The sequence below is a fragment of the Balaenoptera physalus genome (assembly GCF_965194825.1).
Source record: "Balaenoptera physalus genome assembly, chromosome: 16".
NCBI classification, from domain to species: domain Eukaryota; kingdom Metazoa; phylum Chordata; class Mammalia; order Artiodactyla; family Balaenopteridae; genus Balaenoptera; species Balaenoptera physalus.
Genome location: NC_138898.1, coordinates 4,917,699 through 4,936,953, shown reverse-complemented (window position 1 = coordinate 4,936,953; position 19,255 = coordinate 4,917,699). Strand labels below are relative to the sequence as shown.

The 19,255-nt window shown below is 43.0% G+C and overlaps 1 protein-coding gene across 1 annotated transcript in view; it reads right to left on the bottom strand.

Annotated features, from left to right (window-relative positions):
- Positions 1 to 19,255, bottom strand: part of LOC309644561 (serine/threonine-protein phosphatase 4 regulatory subunit 1-like) — a gene marked incomplete at its 5' end in the record, with an annotated part of 69,131 nt that overhangs the window by 28,244 nt on the left and 21,632 nt on the right. The window contains 3 exon segments of the mRNA XM_082428354.1: positions 380 to 526; positions 8,855 to 8,997; positions 10,431 to 10,534. Of these exon segments, the coding sequence (XP_082284480.1) occupies positions 380 to 526; positions 8,855 to 8,997; positions 10,431 to 10,534 (394 nt within the window).

Here is a 19,255-nt window from a genome sequence, read left to right as displayed (position 1 = left end):
TAAAAGCATCTCCCATACCACACTCGGTTCCTTACTTTGGGAAACAGGGTCCATGACCCAAGCTAGCTCAAGGCTTTACCTAATAAATCTCAGCATCTTGCCCAGCAGAAGTCCATGCCAGCTGCCTCACCTCTGCCCGAATCACTCTGATTTCCCAAGCTTTGCCTTCCTGAAACAATTGGGTATAAGGATAATCACTTCCAGGAGAAGCTTGGATCTGAACTGAGAACTTCCTCTGACGGAGACCACACCACCAGCTGCCTTGTTTATGGGAACAGCGCTGCTCAGCACTGAACGCCCGTGACGCTTCCCGTCCCGCACACGCCGAGTTGTGGGACAGTCTGCCAAGCTCGGGGCTGTCGCTCCCCAACGGACTTACACTCACGGCTTCTGTTCTGTCCTCATCGTCACTGTCAGGGGCGGAGAGCGCCAGCAGGACTGGACACACTTTGCTTTCAGTATCGTGCTGGAAAATTAGATCTTGTTCCAGAAGAATCAACAGCGCCTCCTGACTTGATTTTCTACCCTGGAAGAGGCAAAAGGTGAAACACAGCATGAGCCAAAGTGCTTTCAGGATCAAGACCAAACTCCCTACGGTGAGTGCCAGGCCAGCCCTGCCTCCTTCCCCCGCCCCCGCCCGCCCCTCCACACGGATCTTCTGGCCCTTGGGTCACTTCCTCCCCCAGGCCTTAGATGAGGCCGCCAACGGCACCGACTGTTCCTCTGCGCTCAGGCCACACATCCCGTTCCCCACTCGGGTCGGGTTCCCCATCTACACTCTGACGGCGTAACCAGGCTTGCACTTTGCCTTCACAACACCTACCCCAGATTTCTACACACACACACACACACACACACACACACACACACACACACAATTTTTCCTGTATGATGACACATTGTTGTCTGTCTTCCCACCGCAGAGGGTGAACTTGGAGAGTGGGCACCACGCAGGCAGGGGGTGGGAAGACGCGGCGCTGTCCTCCCGACACTCTGTAAAGCCCTGGCGGGGAGGACCTGCCCTACGAGGCGGGACACACGCACAAAGGCTCCCGGGGCCAGAGACGGAAAGCTGGGAAGCTGCCTGTTCCTCACCGTCTGCACCGGGTGAGCGACCGCCGGAGCTTGAGGGCTCCTAAGAGGCTAGAGAGAGAACGTTTTGGGGAAGTGAAGGCACAGGAAATTCCAATTTGTAGAGCAAGTAATGAGACTGGCAGCTCGCCGCAGTGATGGGGAGGCAGGAGAATAGCAACGGGACCCAGAAACGTGCAGGCAGAGTCGCAGGTGATGAGACAGGAACTGGTTATGAAGAGGCGAGCCTGGGAGACTGGAACCCCGGAGGCCTGCCAGCAGAAAAGTTTCTGAACAGGTGGTGTTGTTCTAAGCCACCCAGTTTGTGGTACTTTGTTCTGGCAGCCGCAGGAGACTAACACCGCAAGCAGGAAAAGGGGAGAGGACAGCGTGCTCATGAGCAGAGAGACGAACGCTGGGGAGAAGTCCCGGGCGACAGCATGGGGGCGGCGGGTGGATGGCGGAGTGCGAGCCTGAAGGGCCAGCGAGGCTGGAGTGGGAAAGGCTTCCAGGTCCCACTAAGACTTCTGGCAGCTACTCCGGCACCGTGGGAGCCCCAGGGTGGAAAAGCAGAGGAGCGACAAGATCGTCTTGGCCTCAGTGAGGGTGACAGTTTAGAAATCTCGAAGGGTTCTAAATGCTGAGGGCAGGCAAGGGGCTCCTGCGCAGCGACGCTTCCGGCTGTGACCAGGCATGGGCTTGAGGGCAGGGGACAGAGAGGAGAGGGGGTCCCTGCACGCATGTGGTCACAGAAAATCAAAGATGACTCGGGATCTTTGCCTCCAGGCACCAATAAATAAAACAGAGAAAATAAGACTGAAGGTAAAGAGAACAGGTCTGGGCGCTGGAGGAGTTGAACTCTGCGGATCTGATGCAGCAGATCTCTAGGGAGAGCCAGCCACTGGGCTTTGGGGGAGAAGGTCAGCGACGCACCAACCCCAGAGGCCTGGCTGAGACGCGGCATCCTGGTGTTCGCACGCACAGGGACCTCCCCAGGCCCAGGGGAGCAGACGAGACCCGGCACGGTGAGAGAAGAAGACCAGACAACAGCCTGAAGGGCGGGCGAGGACCAGGGCTGGTGATGGAGACTGGGGAAGACGCAGGCAGGGAGGGAAAAGGCAGGGGACACTTCCGAGCCCAACAGGTGACACTGCAGTGGTGCGAACGCTGTGCCTGACCTGCGCTGTGCGATGATGGCCAGTGGGGCCTCCTGGGCAGGGGATCAGCCTCTTGGAGGCTCAATCTCTTCACCTGTAGGAGTGGACAACGATAGTACCTATCTCACAGGTGGTTGTGGGGATGAAACAACCTCATATACATAAAGGACAGTGTCTGGGGCATATCGGGACGGAGCAACGTTAACTGCTGGGTGGGCGTCCAGGAAAGGCTTCTTCAAAACCGCACAAGCAGCTGACAGTGGCAAACGGGCAAAAGCATCAAACAAAGGAAAAAGGAAGTCACTGGACAAATAAGTGGTGAAAAAAATAGAAATGCAACACCATAAAATAGTTCAAATGAGTGACCAAGAGCTCTCTGGATCAACGGGGATAGATCTTAAAAACGGGGGGAATAAAAGTAGGTGGCAGAAGGGAAAGTACAGCCTGATGTCATTTATGGAAGGCTTTAAAGCACCCCAAACAAGACACTCTCTTATTCAGGGCCACTTACACAGGCGGTGTGACTATAAAACCCGGCATAGAAGGGACACACCAAGCCAGGGTGGCAGGTTCCTACAGGAAAGGGAGAAGGGAGAATGGGATGGAGGAGGGGCCCAGTGCAGTTTTCACCATATCTGCAACCTATAAATAAAAATAAAAGGGTTTGAAGCAAAATTGCAAAATGTTAACATTTGTCAAATATGAGCGGTTAGGGATATGGGTGTTTATGACATAATCCTCCCATGTGATTAAAATATTTTATGAAATTTTAAAAGTTAAAACTATTTTTGAGAAAACCCAAAACATCAGATTTCACAATGCGATTAGTTGAGTCCATGGCAAGATACCTCTCACTGGCTTCGGGACCACCAGCTGCAGTGCAGCGAGCTGACCCCTGAACGGGAGCCCACTCAGGGTCAAGGCCACAGTGCAGACACTTGGAAAAGGAGTGATGGTGCGCTCGGGGTCAAGGCCACGGGACACAAAGATGAGGGAGACTTAGGCATGGTTATAACTGAAAGAGAAAAGCCAACGAGAGAGACTGGAAAATAAGCAAGCTATGAACAAGAGATGGGACCAAAGAGGGGAAGGAAGACATCAGACTGGAGAAGGAGGTCGGACGGCCGTTCCCCTAAGACAGAAGGCAAGGAGCCCAGGACAGCTATGTTACCAAAGGGAGAGTTTACAGCCAGTGCAGTTCCAAATACCTACCAGCTACCAGACCCTTTGCTAGGTCACAGCGATAAATAAAGAAGACGCAGGTCCTAGCGTCAGGGGTTCAGAGTGTAGAATGGGAGAGAAACTATTGGTTACAATGTCCAGTAGACCTGGGCAATCCCCAAACATACACCAGATGAGCCTCACGAGCCCGGGCTCCCAACACACACAACCACGCTTGTCTGCACCTCGGCTTCCTCAGCTCTAAAACGAGGATGAACTCACCAGCATGCCCACTCTTCCCGAGGTGGTTAGGAAGAGGAAACAAGACCATGGTACGTCACACAGCGAGAGCTCAAGAAATCGTAGCTGTTAGCCATCGAGGCAGTCACGGTAATAATACTGCTATCGTGCCCAATTTCGTGAATTTTATACCTCACAGGGGTCACTGCACGTTCAATGGTCATGAAAAGTACCTGATGGTGAACAGAGAAAGACAGCCTGTTCCGAAATGCAGGTGCTGGATGGGGCCTGGCACACCCACTGCCTCAAGCAGCAAAATCTTCGCCTTTGCCAGATTACAAATCCTAACTCATCGGGGACTTTCAGGCATGCCGAGCAGCCCACACAGTGGATATGTGAAGGGTCGGCATCTGTCAGAGGGAGGTGGGGAGCGATGGGAGTAGAGAGGCGTTTGGAAGGAGCCAGGAGACCAGCAGGAGTGGAAGGAAAGGACTGGGCAGATGCCTGCGGTGTCCACGGCGGGATGGGGACGGGAGGCCCACGGAGGAGGCCGGGCTGTGCCCGAGGGCGTTAAAGAGTCTGGAGACTGTTCAGTAAGATGTGACTTCATCATATTTCTGTGTTTAAAGACGACAGGAAGGGCAGAGGGGGTGTCTCAAGAGGTTATGTGTTTGTTACGGAAACAAAGGAGACTTGGGTCTAACTAGCTGTAGGAGATGAGAGAAGGAAGGATTTGGATGGTTCCCAGGTTGTGGCTCTGGGGAACTGAATAAAGTGGATGGTGGTTCCATTCATTGAGAGAGGGGATGAAGATTGAAGGCCTCTATTTTCCCTGGGAAGTAAAATGCAAGGTCACCGGCTAGGCGCAAGGCAGGGCGAGGTGAAGAGGCTTGATGAAAGTGGCAAAGGTCTAAAAGAGCTGCCAAGGATAATGTGAAAAGCAGCTGACGAGGGAAAAGGACAAGTAAAAGGATTGCCAGGCAGCACTGCAAGTCCAGCGGCGACTGGAACCCATCAATTGCAATGGCCCCGATCAGTGCACGACGTGCCTCCCCTACCAAGATGGGAACCCAGGACGGAGGGGGCCGGCGGGCTGGGGGCGGGCGGGCGGGCGGGGCCGGGAGGGCAGAAGCGCGGTCCAAAGGAAAGAAATGGAGCGTGATGGCGGAGACGGCCAAAAGGGCAGGAGGAGAGAGGGAGCGGCTGAGGAAGAACAGGAAGCAACAGCAGGGCACAGAGGGAGTCGGGGAGCCAGAGGTCTCCAGGGCAGGTGGGCTCAGGGTGGTGGGAAGTCAATGGTGAGAGAGTGGACGACATCTTCAGGACTTCAGAGAAGGCAGCTCTGGAGACCCCAGGAAACGAGCAACCGAGGTACAGCAGAGCGGAGGGGGGCAGTGGAGGTGCGTGAACAGCACAGGCCGACAGCGGGGAGAGCCCGCTCTTGGCCACGGACACGACTCCTCGGCAAACACAGGCTGCGTGTCAGGAACCACGCCAGAGCCTGGGACCAAAACCACGGCTCCTGCCTCCCTCCTCTGGGATCGAATGTAAGACAGCGATACACGACAGAGGCCAAGGACGTGTCAAGTCCCCCAACCCAGCATAACTTCATTTTTAAGAATGTATCCAAAGGAAGAAGAAAAGCCGACAGAAAAATAAAACTGCACCTTTTGTGAAGCTCACTGCATCTACAGGACACAAAAGCTGAAAGGAAGCTAAGCATTCAAAAAAATTAAAAATATGAAGATTATGAAGATGTGAACAACATTAATGACACACAGACGAGCTTCCTCGGGTAGAAAAATCCATCCTACTCATCACTTCATCCCCAGCACGAAGCGTCATGCTCAGCTCATAATGGGCACTCAGAAGCTGTCTGAACAAATGAATGGATGGAGGAAACCACATCACATTATGATTAGACCTATGTAGGAAAACATGTAAGCACCCGGAGAAGAAAATGCGAAAATAATCAAAATACTGATGACAGGACAGGGGAGGCAGGATGACTTCTTTCCTTATTTAAAACCATGCTTAATCCCATCACACTGTCTGATAGTCAAAAGTGAGTATTTGCTCTTTTAAGAATGCTTGGACCAAGGGAAAAATACAAGTCAAAATTGTAGACTTTCTTGGCAATGACAATAACAAAAACTTGGCATATCATAAAAAAATTAGTGGAAATCCATCCCCAGAATCAACTGACAGAAATGACACAAGGTTACTTGTTGCAACAATTTTAACATGGCAAAGGGTAGATATGACCTAAGGTCTACGGATAAAGTACAGTGGAGTGAGTGCTCTGATGCTGGGAAAAGTAACAAGGACGCCTTCCCTCACCTGTCATGGGCTAATCTCCGGGACACCAACACAATGGGAAAAGCAAGGGACAGAGCACCAGGAACAGTGTGCCACCTCACATCTGAGAACGGAGCAAGGCGGTACAGGATACAAGGACATACGTGTATTTGCTTAGAGTTATTTGTGCATGTGTATTTTTTAAAAGCAAGAACAAACCAAAAGCTAATAAAAATGGCCATCCATAGGGGAGAGAGAGAACGGGGAGGGAGACAGGAGTAGAAATCAGATTTCTCTAAATGTACTTTCTTTTACAGTTTTGACTTTAGAATCATGTAAAAACATTTTAAAAAATTACAAGTCTAAATTAAATCAAAATGTAAAAGCTCAAGCAATTCTTAAAAATGAAAAATAAATGAAAACAAATGAGCCTGTATATCAAGATGGCAGCTTAACCACAAAAAGAAGGGTTAATGCAAGTGTCTTTAAAACACAGTAATATTAATATGACTGTGCATCTCTGCTGGGAGATAGCCTAAAAGCAAAAAGAACTGCAAAGAAATCTTAAACTATATCCAGTAATCCTACCATGTTGTTAGTAATAATACTGGTATTTTTATTTTAGATACACACACATACACATCACACACACACACATTAATACCATGAAGAAGGAAGATTTATACTGTGTAAAAAACAAACAAATAAAAAGATACAAATATAAAAATCAAGTAAGTAAAAGCCCTATAATCCTAAATTTGAGTTGGAAATATCAATATAAACTCATGAGGAATTTTTATTTTTTTAAGAAACTAAATTGCTCTGTCACTAGAAGCCATGACCACTCTTGCAGCAATGAGCGTCCCTGGTACCCACATTCTGGTTTCTTATTATTATTTCCCTCATAAAGGAACCAGGGCTCCTTGGAGAAATAGCTGATTCCAGGTAAAGTGAGCTAGCAAAGTCTACTGGATCACATTAAGAAAATTCAGGAGCCAACTTGAAGGGTTACCTCTGGTCAAAACTAGGACAATTTGATTATTAAAAAGAATAAACACTACAGTGGCTTAAAACATATCTAATATGTTAAAATTCAGGAGTTCATAGTAGTACTCAAAATAAAATTTTAAAACCTAATTGGTAACCTTGTAGATTATTAGGATACCAACTGATTATTCTAGAAACTGGTAAATAAAGGGGAAATGTAAATCATTTAACCTGTCTCCCATAGACAGTTTTTCAGAGTTACCAAATAGCTGAGGGGGAAGCTCTTTATGGAAGAATTCCAGCTATTAAATTAAGAAAGAATGATGAGGGATTCCCTGGTGGCGCAGTGGTTAAGAATCCGCCTGCCAATGCAGGGGATGCAGGTTCGAGCCCTGGTCTGGGAAGATCCCACGTGCTCTGGAGCAACTAAGCCCACAACTACTGAGCCTGTGCTCAGAGCCCGTGAGCCACAACGACTAAGCCCGCGTGCCACAACTACTGAAGCCCACACGCTTAGAGCCTGTGCTCCGCAACAAAAGAAGCCACCGCAATGAGAAGCCGGCGCATCACCACAAAGAGTAGCCCCCGCTCACCACAACTAGGGAAAGCCTGTGTGCAGCAACGAAGACCCAACACAGCTAAAAATAAATAAATAAATAAATTTATTTTAAAAAATGAAGAAGGAATGATGTTGATAACAGATACACACTACTATATATAAAAAAGATAACCAACAAGGACCTACTGTATAGCACAGGGAAATACACTCAGCATTTTGTAGTGACCTATAAGAAAAAAGAATCTGAAAAAGAATATATATACATATGTATGTATGTATGTATAACTGAATCACTTTGCTGTATACCTGAAACTAACACAACATTGTAAATCAACTATACATCAACAAAAAATAGAAAATAAAAGAAGGAATGATGGAATTAGAGCATCACAATTTTGCAACCTCTAACAAAATCCCAGATCTAGGTGATGATCACCAATGGTTGATCTCAGATTGATGAGGAACTCTGTCATAAACAGATAAGGCTGACAAAACCTAATCCAGTGACCACACTGCTTTCGTGCTTCCTGATTTGATGCAGTAGGAAAACACAGCAACACCTAAAAAGTGTTCTCACTATACGATACAAAAATCTGAGTCTGACTGAGCCTCTAGACTTCACCAGTTTGGAGGAAATGCTGGGAATAGAGGAACATCTCAAACAACACTGGAAATGCAATCAGCCGGATCCCAAATGTGGGAAATCCTATAGGACTAATGACTTAGTTTCCTCAACAAATACATAGCAGAGGAGGAAGAACTGTTACAAATTAAAGGGGATTTAAAAGACACATCAATCGAATGCAATGTGTAGACCTTGTGCGTATTCTGATTTGAACAGACTATCTGCAAAAAGCAGATTTATGACAAAACTGGGAAAATTTTAACAGTCACTAGATGTCAGATGATATTAAGGACCTACTGATAGTTTTTATACTTGTGATAATGGTACTGTCGTTATGGGGTTTTTTTAAGTGTCTGTATTTCTTAGGGAGCAATACTAAAGCGTTTACAGTTGAAAGGTCTGGGAAATGCTTTTATCTGGGTTGGATTTATCTGGGTAAGATAAATGAAAAACGACTGGTCAAATGTTAATGATAGTTGGAGCTGGGTGGAGAGTACATGGGCATTCATTTTAATACTCTCGCCACGGCTAGGTGTGTTTGAAAATTTACATAATAAAAAGTGAAAAAAAAAGAAATATGATAATAAGAATGCGTGCCATCTACCTTCCTATGTGATTAAAGAAACTGGGCACAAAGAGACCTTTCGTTCTTGAGTCACTTAACTCTAAGCAGCTGTTTTCTGAATTATGAATATCAGCTAAAATAAGACGAAAGAGAATTTGCTACAAAGACCTTAAGGTTATAATTTTTCACACCTGGTTGTCTGGATCTGTGAGGCAGCGCACCACGATGGGTGCGAGACGTTCAGATAGCACCACTGGAAAATCGGATCTGTTTTCCTGGAGAAAAATGGCAACAGGAGGAATTTGTTCCAGCAGCTCAGCCCGCACTGTGGGCTCTGCAGCAATAAAAAAAGGAGACAAAGAATTATATAAGAAGAAGCCAAGCATCTTATACAGTATATATTGATAGTTTCTAGCTTTTCTTACTAAAATACTTCATCAAGGAAATTAGACAAATGCAGTTTAAAAACCATTTCCCATTTACAGTATTTATGCTACAGACAAGCTTAAAAAGCTGATAAGCTATACGGCAATATAAAAACATAAAAAGAAGAGAGAATGGCAACTCTATTATAACAAGCCATATATAAATCAAGGAGGGAGCAAGAGGTCTGCATGCCGGGCCAGCGTCCAAAACCCATTACAACTAATGGCATATATGTGAGACCTATGGGTTGTGCTGATTTAAATTCCAGCCAGAATGTATACATTATAAATAGTTCTTTCATAAATGCACTCCCCCACAATCCACGCACCCCAATTATTTCTAAGGCAAAGCATTAAACAAAAGAGCGGCTCTAGCTCCAATATACCACATTAAATTTAACACAAATACATAATTGCTTCAGCACTGTAAATGGTGACTCATTTACAAAGAGAATCCACTTAAGGACTCACAACATCCTCTTGGGCCTTTTTAAAAGCGTTGTGTCATACTCATACGAATATTTTAAACTAATATGGGAGCTATATGGAAGAGCTTATTTTTCTATTTTCGGTTAAAATGATCAAAATCCAAAGCAAGCCTAAGATTTTGGAAACTTTCTGAAGCTGTTCAGCAGTCCTCATAAATGCAGGGTGGGCAGGGGGTGCAGAGCAGCCGTCAGTACTGGCAACCCCACTCATCACTCACGTTACTCATCTCGACTCTGTGTGTGTGTGTGTGTGTGTGTGTGTGTCTGTGTCTGTGTGTGTCTGTGTGTGTGTCTGTGTGTGTGTGTGTGTCTGTGTGTGTGTGTGTCTGTGTGTGTGTGTGTCAGTGTGTGTGTGTCTGTGTCTGTGTGTGTCTGTGTGTGTGTATCAGCTGGTGGGGGGATGGACAATGTCTTAGTGTCTACCATAAGGCAGTGTGCTTTTCTTCCAAGACAGCAATCATGGAGAGGTATAAAGAGAAAGAAAAATCAAGATTAGCCCACAAAGATCACAGGTGGGGGAACTAATGACTGGGATTGTTCTAATCCAAAGGACTTCTTTTGATTTGGTATTTCTTAGCAACCAACAGTCTGGCAAAACTCACAAAATACAAAAGGCCTAACTGCCAGGGCAAACAGCATTCACAATCCTTAGTCATTCTAATTTTCTAAAAATAAGGATAATTTGATGCCAAATAAGATGCCCATTCTTCATGACAAAATCCATTCATGGGTAGACACTGCTTAACGTTTACCGATTAACAAACAGGTTTTATTTTAATCAGCTATCAAAGCTTATATACAATTTCTTGGAAATGTACAACGTAAAAATAAAAATATACAATCCTTGTACAAACCTGCATCTTCTGACAATCTGACCACGATCTCCACTACCGTTATGAAGTCTTCATCGTTACTGAAGTCCCGGAAGAGATCAAGCAGCCCTCTGGTAATAATCTGACTGTGGAAGCGAGAAAGGGTCCAGACAGTTATGTGTGCTAATTCCGGCATGTGCTACGAGCAGGTAGTACAATCATGGGGGAAAGGAAAGTCAGCCACCTCCGTCCAGAGGGAGAAGACACGGTCAAGGAACATCCAAAGGTGGTCAACATCCTGTAGGAAGGGGACCCATACCCCCCAGTCTGGCAGTCACTGGAGGTGGAAACTGTCCACCTGCACAAAAGAAAACCTTTTTCTCCTTTTCTGACTGATTCTTCAGGCCTAGATAGACTTGGAAAAGAGGTCCCATGACAGCGGGAGGGAATTAAGTGACCAATAAAATGCAGAAGGAAAAGGTCCAAAGGGACACCCGATGGCCATCTCAATCTCGAATGGCCTCTACCCTCTAGGTGTCCGTAGCAGCCCCCTGGCTGCCCCCTCCCCACGATGTGACAATCAAGAATGTCTCTATATATTGCCAAACGTCCACTGGGGGCGAAATCACCCCTGGTGGAGAACCACTGCATTAAAGGATGCTGGGCAAAAGGCATAGGGAACTCTCTGTACCATCTTTACAGCAATTCTGTAGATCTGAAGTTACTTCAAAATAAGGTTCAAAGACAAAACAAAACACAAAGACCAAAAAAAGCCACAATGGGGTAACACTACCCCCACTAGAAAAACTAAAATTATAATAACAATACCTAGTGCTGATAAAGATATGGAGCAACAGGAACTCGCAGATTTTGCTTGTGGGAATCCAAAATAGCACAACTGTTATTTGGAATGCAAATTGTTATTTGGAAAACGATTTGGCAGCTTCTCAAAAAGTTAAATGTACACTTATCATTCAACACAGCAATTCCCTCTTAGGTATGTACCCAAACGAAATAAAAACATATGTCCACACAAAGGCTTGTACACAAAGGTTCATATTAGCATCATTCATAATAGCCACAAGATGGAAAAAACCTCAATATCTGTCAGTTGGGGAATGCACACACGAAACACAGACTATCCATACAATGGAATATGAGTCAGCAATAAAAAGGAGAGAACTGCTGGTAATGACAGGGAGGAATTTCAAATGCATTTTGCTAAGTAAAAGAAGCCAGCAGAAGAGACTGCATATCACATGATTCCATTTATAGGAAATTCTTAAAAAGGCAAAACCTTAGCATCAAAAAACAGATCAGTAGTTGCCTGGGCCAGCGGTGGGGAGAGAGGGGGAGATTGACTGCAAAGGGGCAAACAAGGAAACAAGGGGCTGATGGAAATGCTCACGCTTGACCATGGAGATGACTGCATGAATGCACACCTTTACCCCAAATTCACCTCACTGGACGCTCTAAGTGGGTGGATTTTATTGCATGAAAAGTATGCCTCGATAAAGGTGTTTTAAACAAAGACACCGATGAGGGGAAAAGTCAATGGGATCAACAGTGGCTAACGGTGGCCTGGAGGCCTTGGTGTGCCCGCAAAGAGGGACTGGCATTCCTGATGGGTGTCTTGGAGCAAATGGAAAGGAGCCTCTGCCTGCCTCTGTCTGCTCCTCTGGGTACCTGACAGTCTAGAAATAATACACGTCTCTGTGTCATTTCTGGCCAAGCATCGGGAGAAGAGCTGAAGTCGAAAACCCACCTTGATTTTCAGAAAAAGATGACTAGAAATGTGGAATTCAAAGAGGCATCTTTTGGCCCAGCATACTACGGGAAGAAATCCATCAGCTCAAGCCTGCCCATGGAGAGACTTATACCACCCCTGGGATGAAAGGTCGAGATCTGGCAGCCAGGAGGTTTGGGGAAGCCGGAACAGACACTGTAAAGTCCCTGATTACATTTCACTGGACCACATTCATGGCAGCCTCCCGGGGGAAATCAAGCAACTAAGATCCCCAATCTGCTTGTAAGGCCATAGAACGGACAGACAGAACTGCATCCAGCCTCAAGTGGTCACAGGAGGCCTGCCCTCTTAAGGAAAGCAAGGAAAGGGGCAAGAGAGGGCCCTGAAGCAGGGACACATCCACCGCTGTGAATGCAGGAGGCGAGAGAGCTAGAGACGCAAACAGATCGGTGCTTTGGCACCAACGCTTTGGCTGCTTGATGTTGGAATGACCTGGAGAGGTCAGAGCGCATGAGCAGAGGCCAGAAGCATCAGAGTCGATACTTGTGTCAGCTGTGCTAATGACACGAAAGAACAGTGGACGACTGTGCGCCTCGGGCAAGCGTGAGGAGCTTAAATGAGATCACGAGATCGTGCACGTGAAGCTCAGAGCATGGCACCTGGCACACGACGAGTCGTCCAGCGCATCAGCCATCAACCACATTACGCTATAAGCAAAGAATTGCAATCAAAATGTCTATCAAAAGAGGGAAGCTAAAATAAATTACGACGTAGCTATACACTGGCATACCGTACAACCATTTTTAAAGGAACCTATAGAAAGGCACTGAGTTAGAAAGATGCCCATGATACGTAAAATGAAAAAACAAGAGGAGGAACTTTACATACAGTATGAACCCATTTCTTAACAAAAATTATGTTTATGCATATGTGTGCAATGCATGCACATATAAACACACTCACATATACGTACACTCATTTAGGAAACGTGTGGAAGGATATACACTGAACGGCTCATGGTTACTATCTAAGATTATAGTGGGGAAGGGAGGGAGACTCTCACTATTTAACTCCTGAAATTGCTAAATTTCAAAGAGCATGTATTATTTCCGTGAATTTTTTTTAAACATAAAGACAGAGGATGGCTTGATTTCACATGGCAATGTTCCCTGGAAATGTCACCATGGAAGGAACCCTTGGTGTCTCTGTCCCTTCTTCCCCTCACCCACTCATGCAGTTATGATCATGAGTTTAGCTCCACTGGCTCTGGACTAGGGGCAGGAAGCCTGGGGTGCAAAGACCAGCAAGTTCCAGGTCCCGCTCTGAAGGAGCTCACAGTCGAGGCCAGTAAGGAGGCAGGAAAATCGATGATGACCAACAGTGATGAGATTCTAAAGACAGAGAAAAAGGACGTGGAGGAACGAGGCAGGGAGACGAGCATGAAGATGAGCAGGTGTTGGGCAGGGAGACGCGGAGGGGCGAGGTCTTCGGCCGCCGATGTCAGAACCATCAGACGAGGACTTGAAAATAAGTCTGATACACGTGCTGCAGGTCACGGGAAGAGCTGGACATGCTGGGGCAGTTAGGGAATATGGGGACTCTCTGTACTTTCTGCTCAGTTTTTCTGCAAACCTAAAACTGCTCACAAAAATAAAGTCTGTTAATTAAAGAAAAAATTAAAGTGAAATAAAAACCTTCCAACAAACAAAAGCTGTGAGAATTCATTGACAGTGGTCTTGTGCTAACAAGAATTGTTAAAGGAAGTTCTTGAGGCAAAAGGATATCTGACAGAAATGGACAGTTTACAAAAAGAACTAAAAAGCACGAAAATGGTAAAAATGATAGCAAATACAAAAAATATTTTTCTCATTTTAGTTGCTTTAAAAAGATAGTTGACTCTCTGAAGCAAATATAGTAACAAGGTATTGTAGGGTTTGTAACTTGTGTAGAGGTAAAATGTAGGAAGACAATAGGGGGCGAGGAAACAGAAGTCCACTGTTGTAAGGTTCTTATACTGCATCCTGCACTGCATGAAGAGTGGAATAATTTTATTTGAACAGTTGGAATAAGCTAAAGAAATATACTATAATCCCTAGAACAACCAATAAAAAATTTTAAAAGAGGTATAACTAGTAAGTCAATAGTGAAGATAAATTGGAATTATTAAAAAACTCATTCGATTTTTCTTAAAAAGGCAGGAAAAGAGGAAAATACCAGGAAGAATTGTGACAAACAGAAAACAAAGTGCAAGACAGTAGATTTAAACTGAACCATATCAATAGTAACAAATGTAAATGAGCTAAACATTCAAATTAAAAGGCAGATTGTTAAACTGGATAAGAAAGCAAGACCCAACTATATGCTTTCTACAATAACCAGGCTTTAAATATAAGACATAGGAAGGTTAAAAACAAAAGTATGGGCAGAAATATACCATACAAACACTAATCAAGAGAAAGCGGGAGTGTATATATTAATATTAAACATAGTAAGCTTCAGAAAAAGGAATATTACTAGAGATAAAGAGGGACACTGCACACTGATCAAGAGATCAATTTATTCAAGAACACAGGGCAATACTAAGTGTGTACACACCCAAGAACACAGCTTTGAAATACACAAAATGAAAACTGTTAGAATTGAAAGAAAAACAGATAAATCCATGATTATAGTCACAGATTCCAACAGTCCTCTCTCAGTAATTGACAGAACAAGAAGACAGAAAATAAATAGGAATAAAGAAGACCTGAATAATGTTTTCAAACAACTTTCCAAGTTGACATTGATAGGATACTCTACCCAAAAACGTTGGGATGCACGTTCTTTTCAAGAGCACATGAAACATGCAACAAGTTAGAGTAGATTTCTGAGCCATAAAACAAATCTCAGCGACTTGTAAAGAAGAGAAATAATACAGAGTATGTTCTGTGACCACAAAAGACTTAAACTAAGAATCAAATAACAGAAAGATACCTGAAAAATCCTCAAATATTTCTAAATTAATCAATATACTTCTAAATGACTCATTGGTCAAAGGAGAAATCATTATGGATGTTAAAAATACTCTATACTAAAAGGTAATGAAAATATTGCCTATCACAACTTGAGGATGCAACTAATATAATACTTAAGTATTTATAATACTTAATATAGTACTTAATAGCAATCTTAAAATGTAAAATGCAGATGTTATAAAGGAAAGGCCAAGAAAGTAAAATGTTAAGCATTCCTCACAAGAAGTAAGAAAAAGAACAGCAATTAAATTCCACCCCCCAAGAAAACTCCAAGGAAGGAAATAATACAGATTAGAGCAAAAATTACTGAACTAGAAAATGAACATATAACAGAGGAATTCAAAGACAAAACTTGATTCTTCAAAATAACTAATAAAATTGATTATCCTCTGGTAAAAATCATCTAGGGAAAAAAAAAGAGAAAAGGCAACAAGAGCCAACAACAGGATGGAAAATGGGGCCATACTACAGATTTCACAGACAATAAAAAGAAAATTACCATTTGCCAACACACAAAAGAAAATTACCATTTGCCAACAGACAATGAAATAACAGATCTAAGCGATGATTATTTGTGACCATTAAAATCATTAGAAGAAAGGTTGGTAAGGAATTTTGCAGTGAAAGAATCGAACACCTGCGCCCACTGCTCAATATTAACATCTCAACCAGACCTTGTCTCCTGATGTTCTGTAATAAAAAGTACACAAGACAACATATGAAGTATTGTTTAAAAGAAAATTGAAGCAGAATCTAATCAAGTCTCCAAGTTTAATTTTCAGTTTACAGAAAATACAGAGAACAAAGGAACACGTGAAATTACACCATGAGAATAATGACCACCAAATCCAGACTGTGGAAAATTCTACCAGACTAATGACCCCTTCAAGAGGGACCTCCCTGGTGGTGCAGTGGTTAAGAATCTGCCTGCCAATACAGGGGACATGGGTTCGATCCCTGGTCCGGGAAGATCCCACATGCTGCAAAGCAATGAAGCCCATGAGCCACAACTACTGAGCCTGCACTCTAGAGCCCATGAGCCACAACTACTGTGCCCGCATGCCACAACTACTGAAGCCCGCACACGCCTAGAGCCCGTGCTCCACAAGAGAAGCCACCACAATGAGAAGCCCGCACACTGCAACAAAGAGTAGCCCCTGCTCACCGCAACTAGAGAAAGCCCGCGCGCAGCAACGAAGACCCAACACAGCCAAAAATAAATAAATAAATAAATAAATAAAAATTTTTTTTTTAAAGGCATTTTGAGACAGTCAGGGAAAATTGAGCATAGATTGGTAGACTGGAAGGCATTATTAATTTTGTTGAGTGTGATAATGATACTGCAATTAGATTGCAGTCTTTAATGGATAAAATGACATAATATCTTAGATTTCCTTTAAAATACACCAGCAAAAGAGCACAAAACTTATACAGAGAAAATTTTATTGGGACATTAAAGGAAACCTAAATAAATAGAAAGATATACCATGTTTATGGATCAGAAGTCTAAATATTGTAAAGAGGGCAATTCTCTCCAAATTGATGTACAGATTCAATGCAAATCCAATCAAAAGCCTAATAGGTGTTGTTTTTGTTTTGTTGTATTAGAATTTGATGAGCTGATTTTGAAATTTATATGGAAATGCAAAGGACCAAGACAAACAAGTTATGTCAAAGAATAAAAACAAGGTGAGAATTCTTTCTCTATCAAACATCAAGACTTCCCACAAATCTACAGTAATCAAGACAGTGTGGTATTGGCTGTGGGGAGACAAACCAACCACTGGAAAAGGAGACAGTCCAGAGAGTCATGAACAGACATAGGATTATAACAGACATGGCACTGGGGAAAGGACATATTTTTGGTCAGTGGTATTGTGACAATTAGGAAAATGAAGCTGGACTCCCCCCCCCCCCCCGCCTTTCACACAATGAACAAAAATCAATTTCAGATGGGTTACAGACCTAAATGTGAATGAAAGAAAAAAAAACTAAAGCCTTTGAAGCAATATAAAAGAATACGATTATGATCTTGGGGTAGAAGAAGACATTTTAAAAACACTTCAAAATGCACCAAGGATAAAAGAAAATGTTGATAAATTTAACTACATTAAAATGAATAGCTTCTGGTCACCAAAAGAACACCATAAATAAAGCTAAAACATAAGCCACAGAATGAGGAAGGATGTCTACCATACACAACTGACAAAGGGCTGAAATGTAGAACAAACCAAAAAACTCCTACAAATCATTAAGGAAAAAACAGACAATCCATCTATCCCCTACCCCAACAAAACATTTAAACAGACACGTCGCAAGAAATTCAGATGTCCAACAAACGTATGAAAAGGTGTTCAAACTCATAAATAAGGAAAGTGTAAAGTAAAATCACAAAGCGATATCGTTATATACACTACATACTACCAGATTGACCAGAAGTTTAAAATCTGACAATATCAACTGGCAGATAAAATGTAGGGCAAAGGTGGGAGTGTAAATTTGTGGCAACCACTTTGGAAAACTGGCACCATCTACTAAAGTAGGAGATAAGCGTACCCCATCCCAGAGTCATTCTTCCCTGCAGATATAAAAGAAGCATGATATAAAATTCAGACCTCACTGAGGATTTTAAAAAACTCTTAGTGATTTTTTTCTATAAAATAAATGACCTATACTCTTCAAAATGTCAACAATACCAAGAGAGGCAAAGAAAAGCTGAGAAACTGTTAGAGATTATAGGAAACTAAAAAAACACGAAAATTAAATGCACTACATGATGCGGGCTTGGACTCTGGACCTAAAAATCAAACAAACAAAAATCCTGATATAAAGGACATTATTAGGACAACTGGCAAGATTTGATTAAAATCTACATATTAAATAATAGTATTGTATCAAACTTAAATTTCTTGATTTTGATAATTGAACTGTGATTATGTAAGTAAATGACCTAAGTCCTTGTTCTTAGAAAAATGCACACTGAAAGATTTAAAGGAAAAGTAACACTAAGTGTACAACTTACTCTCAAATGGTTGATAACCAAAAAGGAAAACTACGGAGAGAGATGTACATCAAATGTGGCAAAATGTTAACAAGGTGACAAATCTGAGTAAAAGATATACAAGAATTCTTCCTACTCTTCTTGAAACTTTTCTAAAAGTTTGAGATTATCTTTTAAAGTTTAAAAATAATCTCCTAGCAAAACAGAAATATAAAGAAATATAACCCAGAAATATAAATTTTCTTAAGCTGATGAGAGGTAGCTACTAAAAAAATAAAACAAGATAGGAAAGGAAAAAATAAAACCATCATTCTTCACAGGCAACATCACTGTAGTATGGAGAAAACCCACAGAATCCACAGGGAAGTTATTAAAGTTAATAAGTGAACTTAGCATAATCAATGGAGACAAAATCAAAATATAAAAATCAATTCCATTTTCATATGTCAACAACAATTACAATATACCTTTAAGAAATGATACAATTTACATTAGCCTAAAAGATCAAATACCTAGAACTAAATCTAACAAGATACAAAAGATCCCTACAACAGAAAACCATGTATTATAGTTTTATAGTTATTTATGTGTATGTTTATACATGTATATGTATATATGTGTATATACACACACATACACACACACACACACACACACACAGGGAAAGTGAAGAATATCTTAAAAAATGGAAGGAGTAGAAAACTAGATATTGTAAGGATATCAATTCTTTACATATTGATTTATAGGTGCAATGCAATTGCAGTGAAAATCCCAGCAGGTTTTTTTTCTAGAAACTGATAAACTGGTACTAAAACACACTTGGAAATGCAAAGGGCCAACAGCAGCCAGGACAATCTTGAAGAACAAAGTGGGATAGCAAGGTATCAGGTAATCTCTCTGATACCAAGACTTTGATGACAAAGTTGCAGTAATGAGGACGGTGGGGTCCTGGTGCGACGACAGATACACAGCCAATGCAGCGGACTAGAGAGTCCAGAAACGGACACCTGACTGAAGACAAAGGTGGCAATGCAGAGCACAGATCAAAGCGCTCTCCATACATGGCCCTGGGTTAACTGGAGACCACAGGAGGGAAGTGAAACCT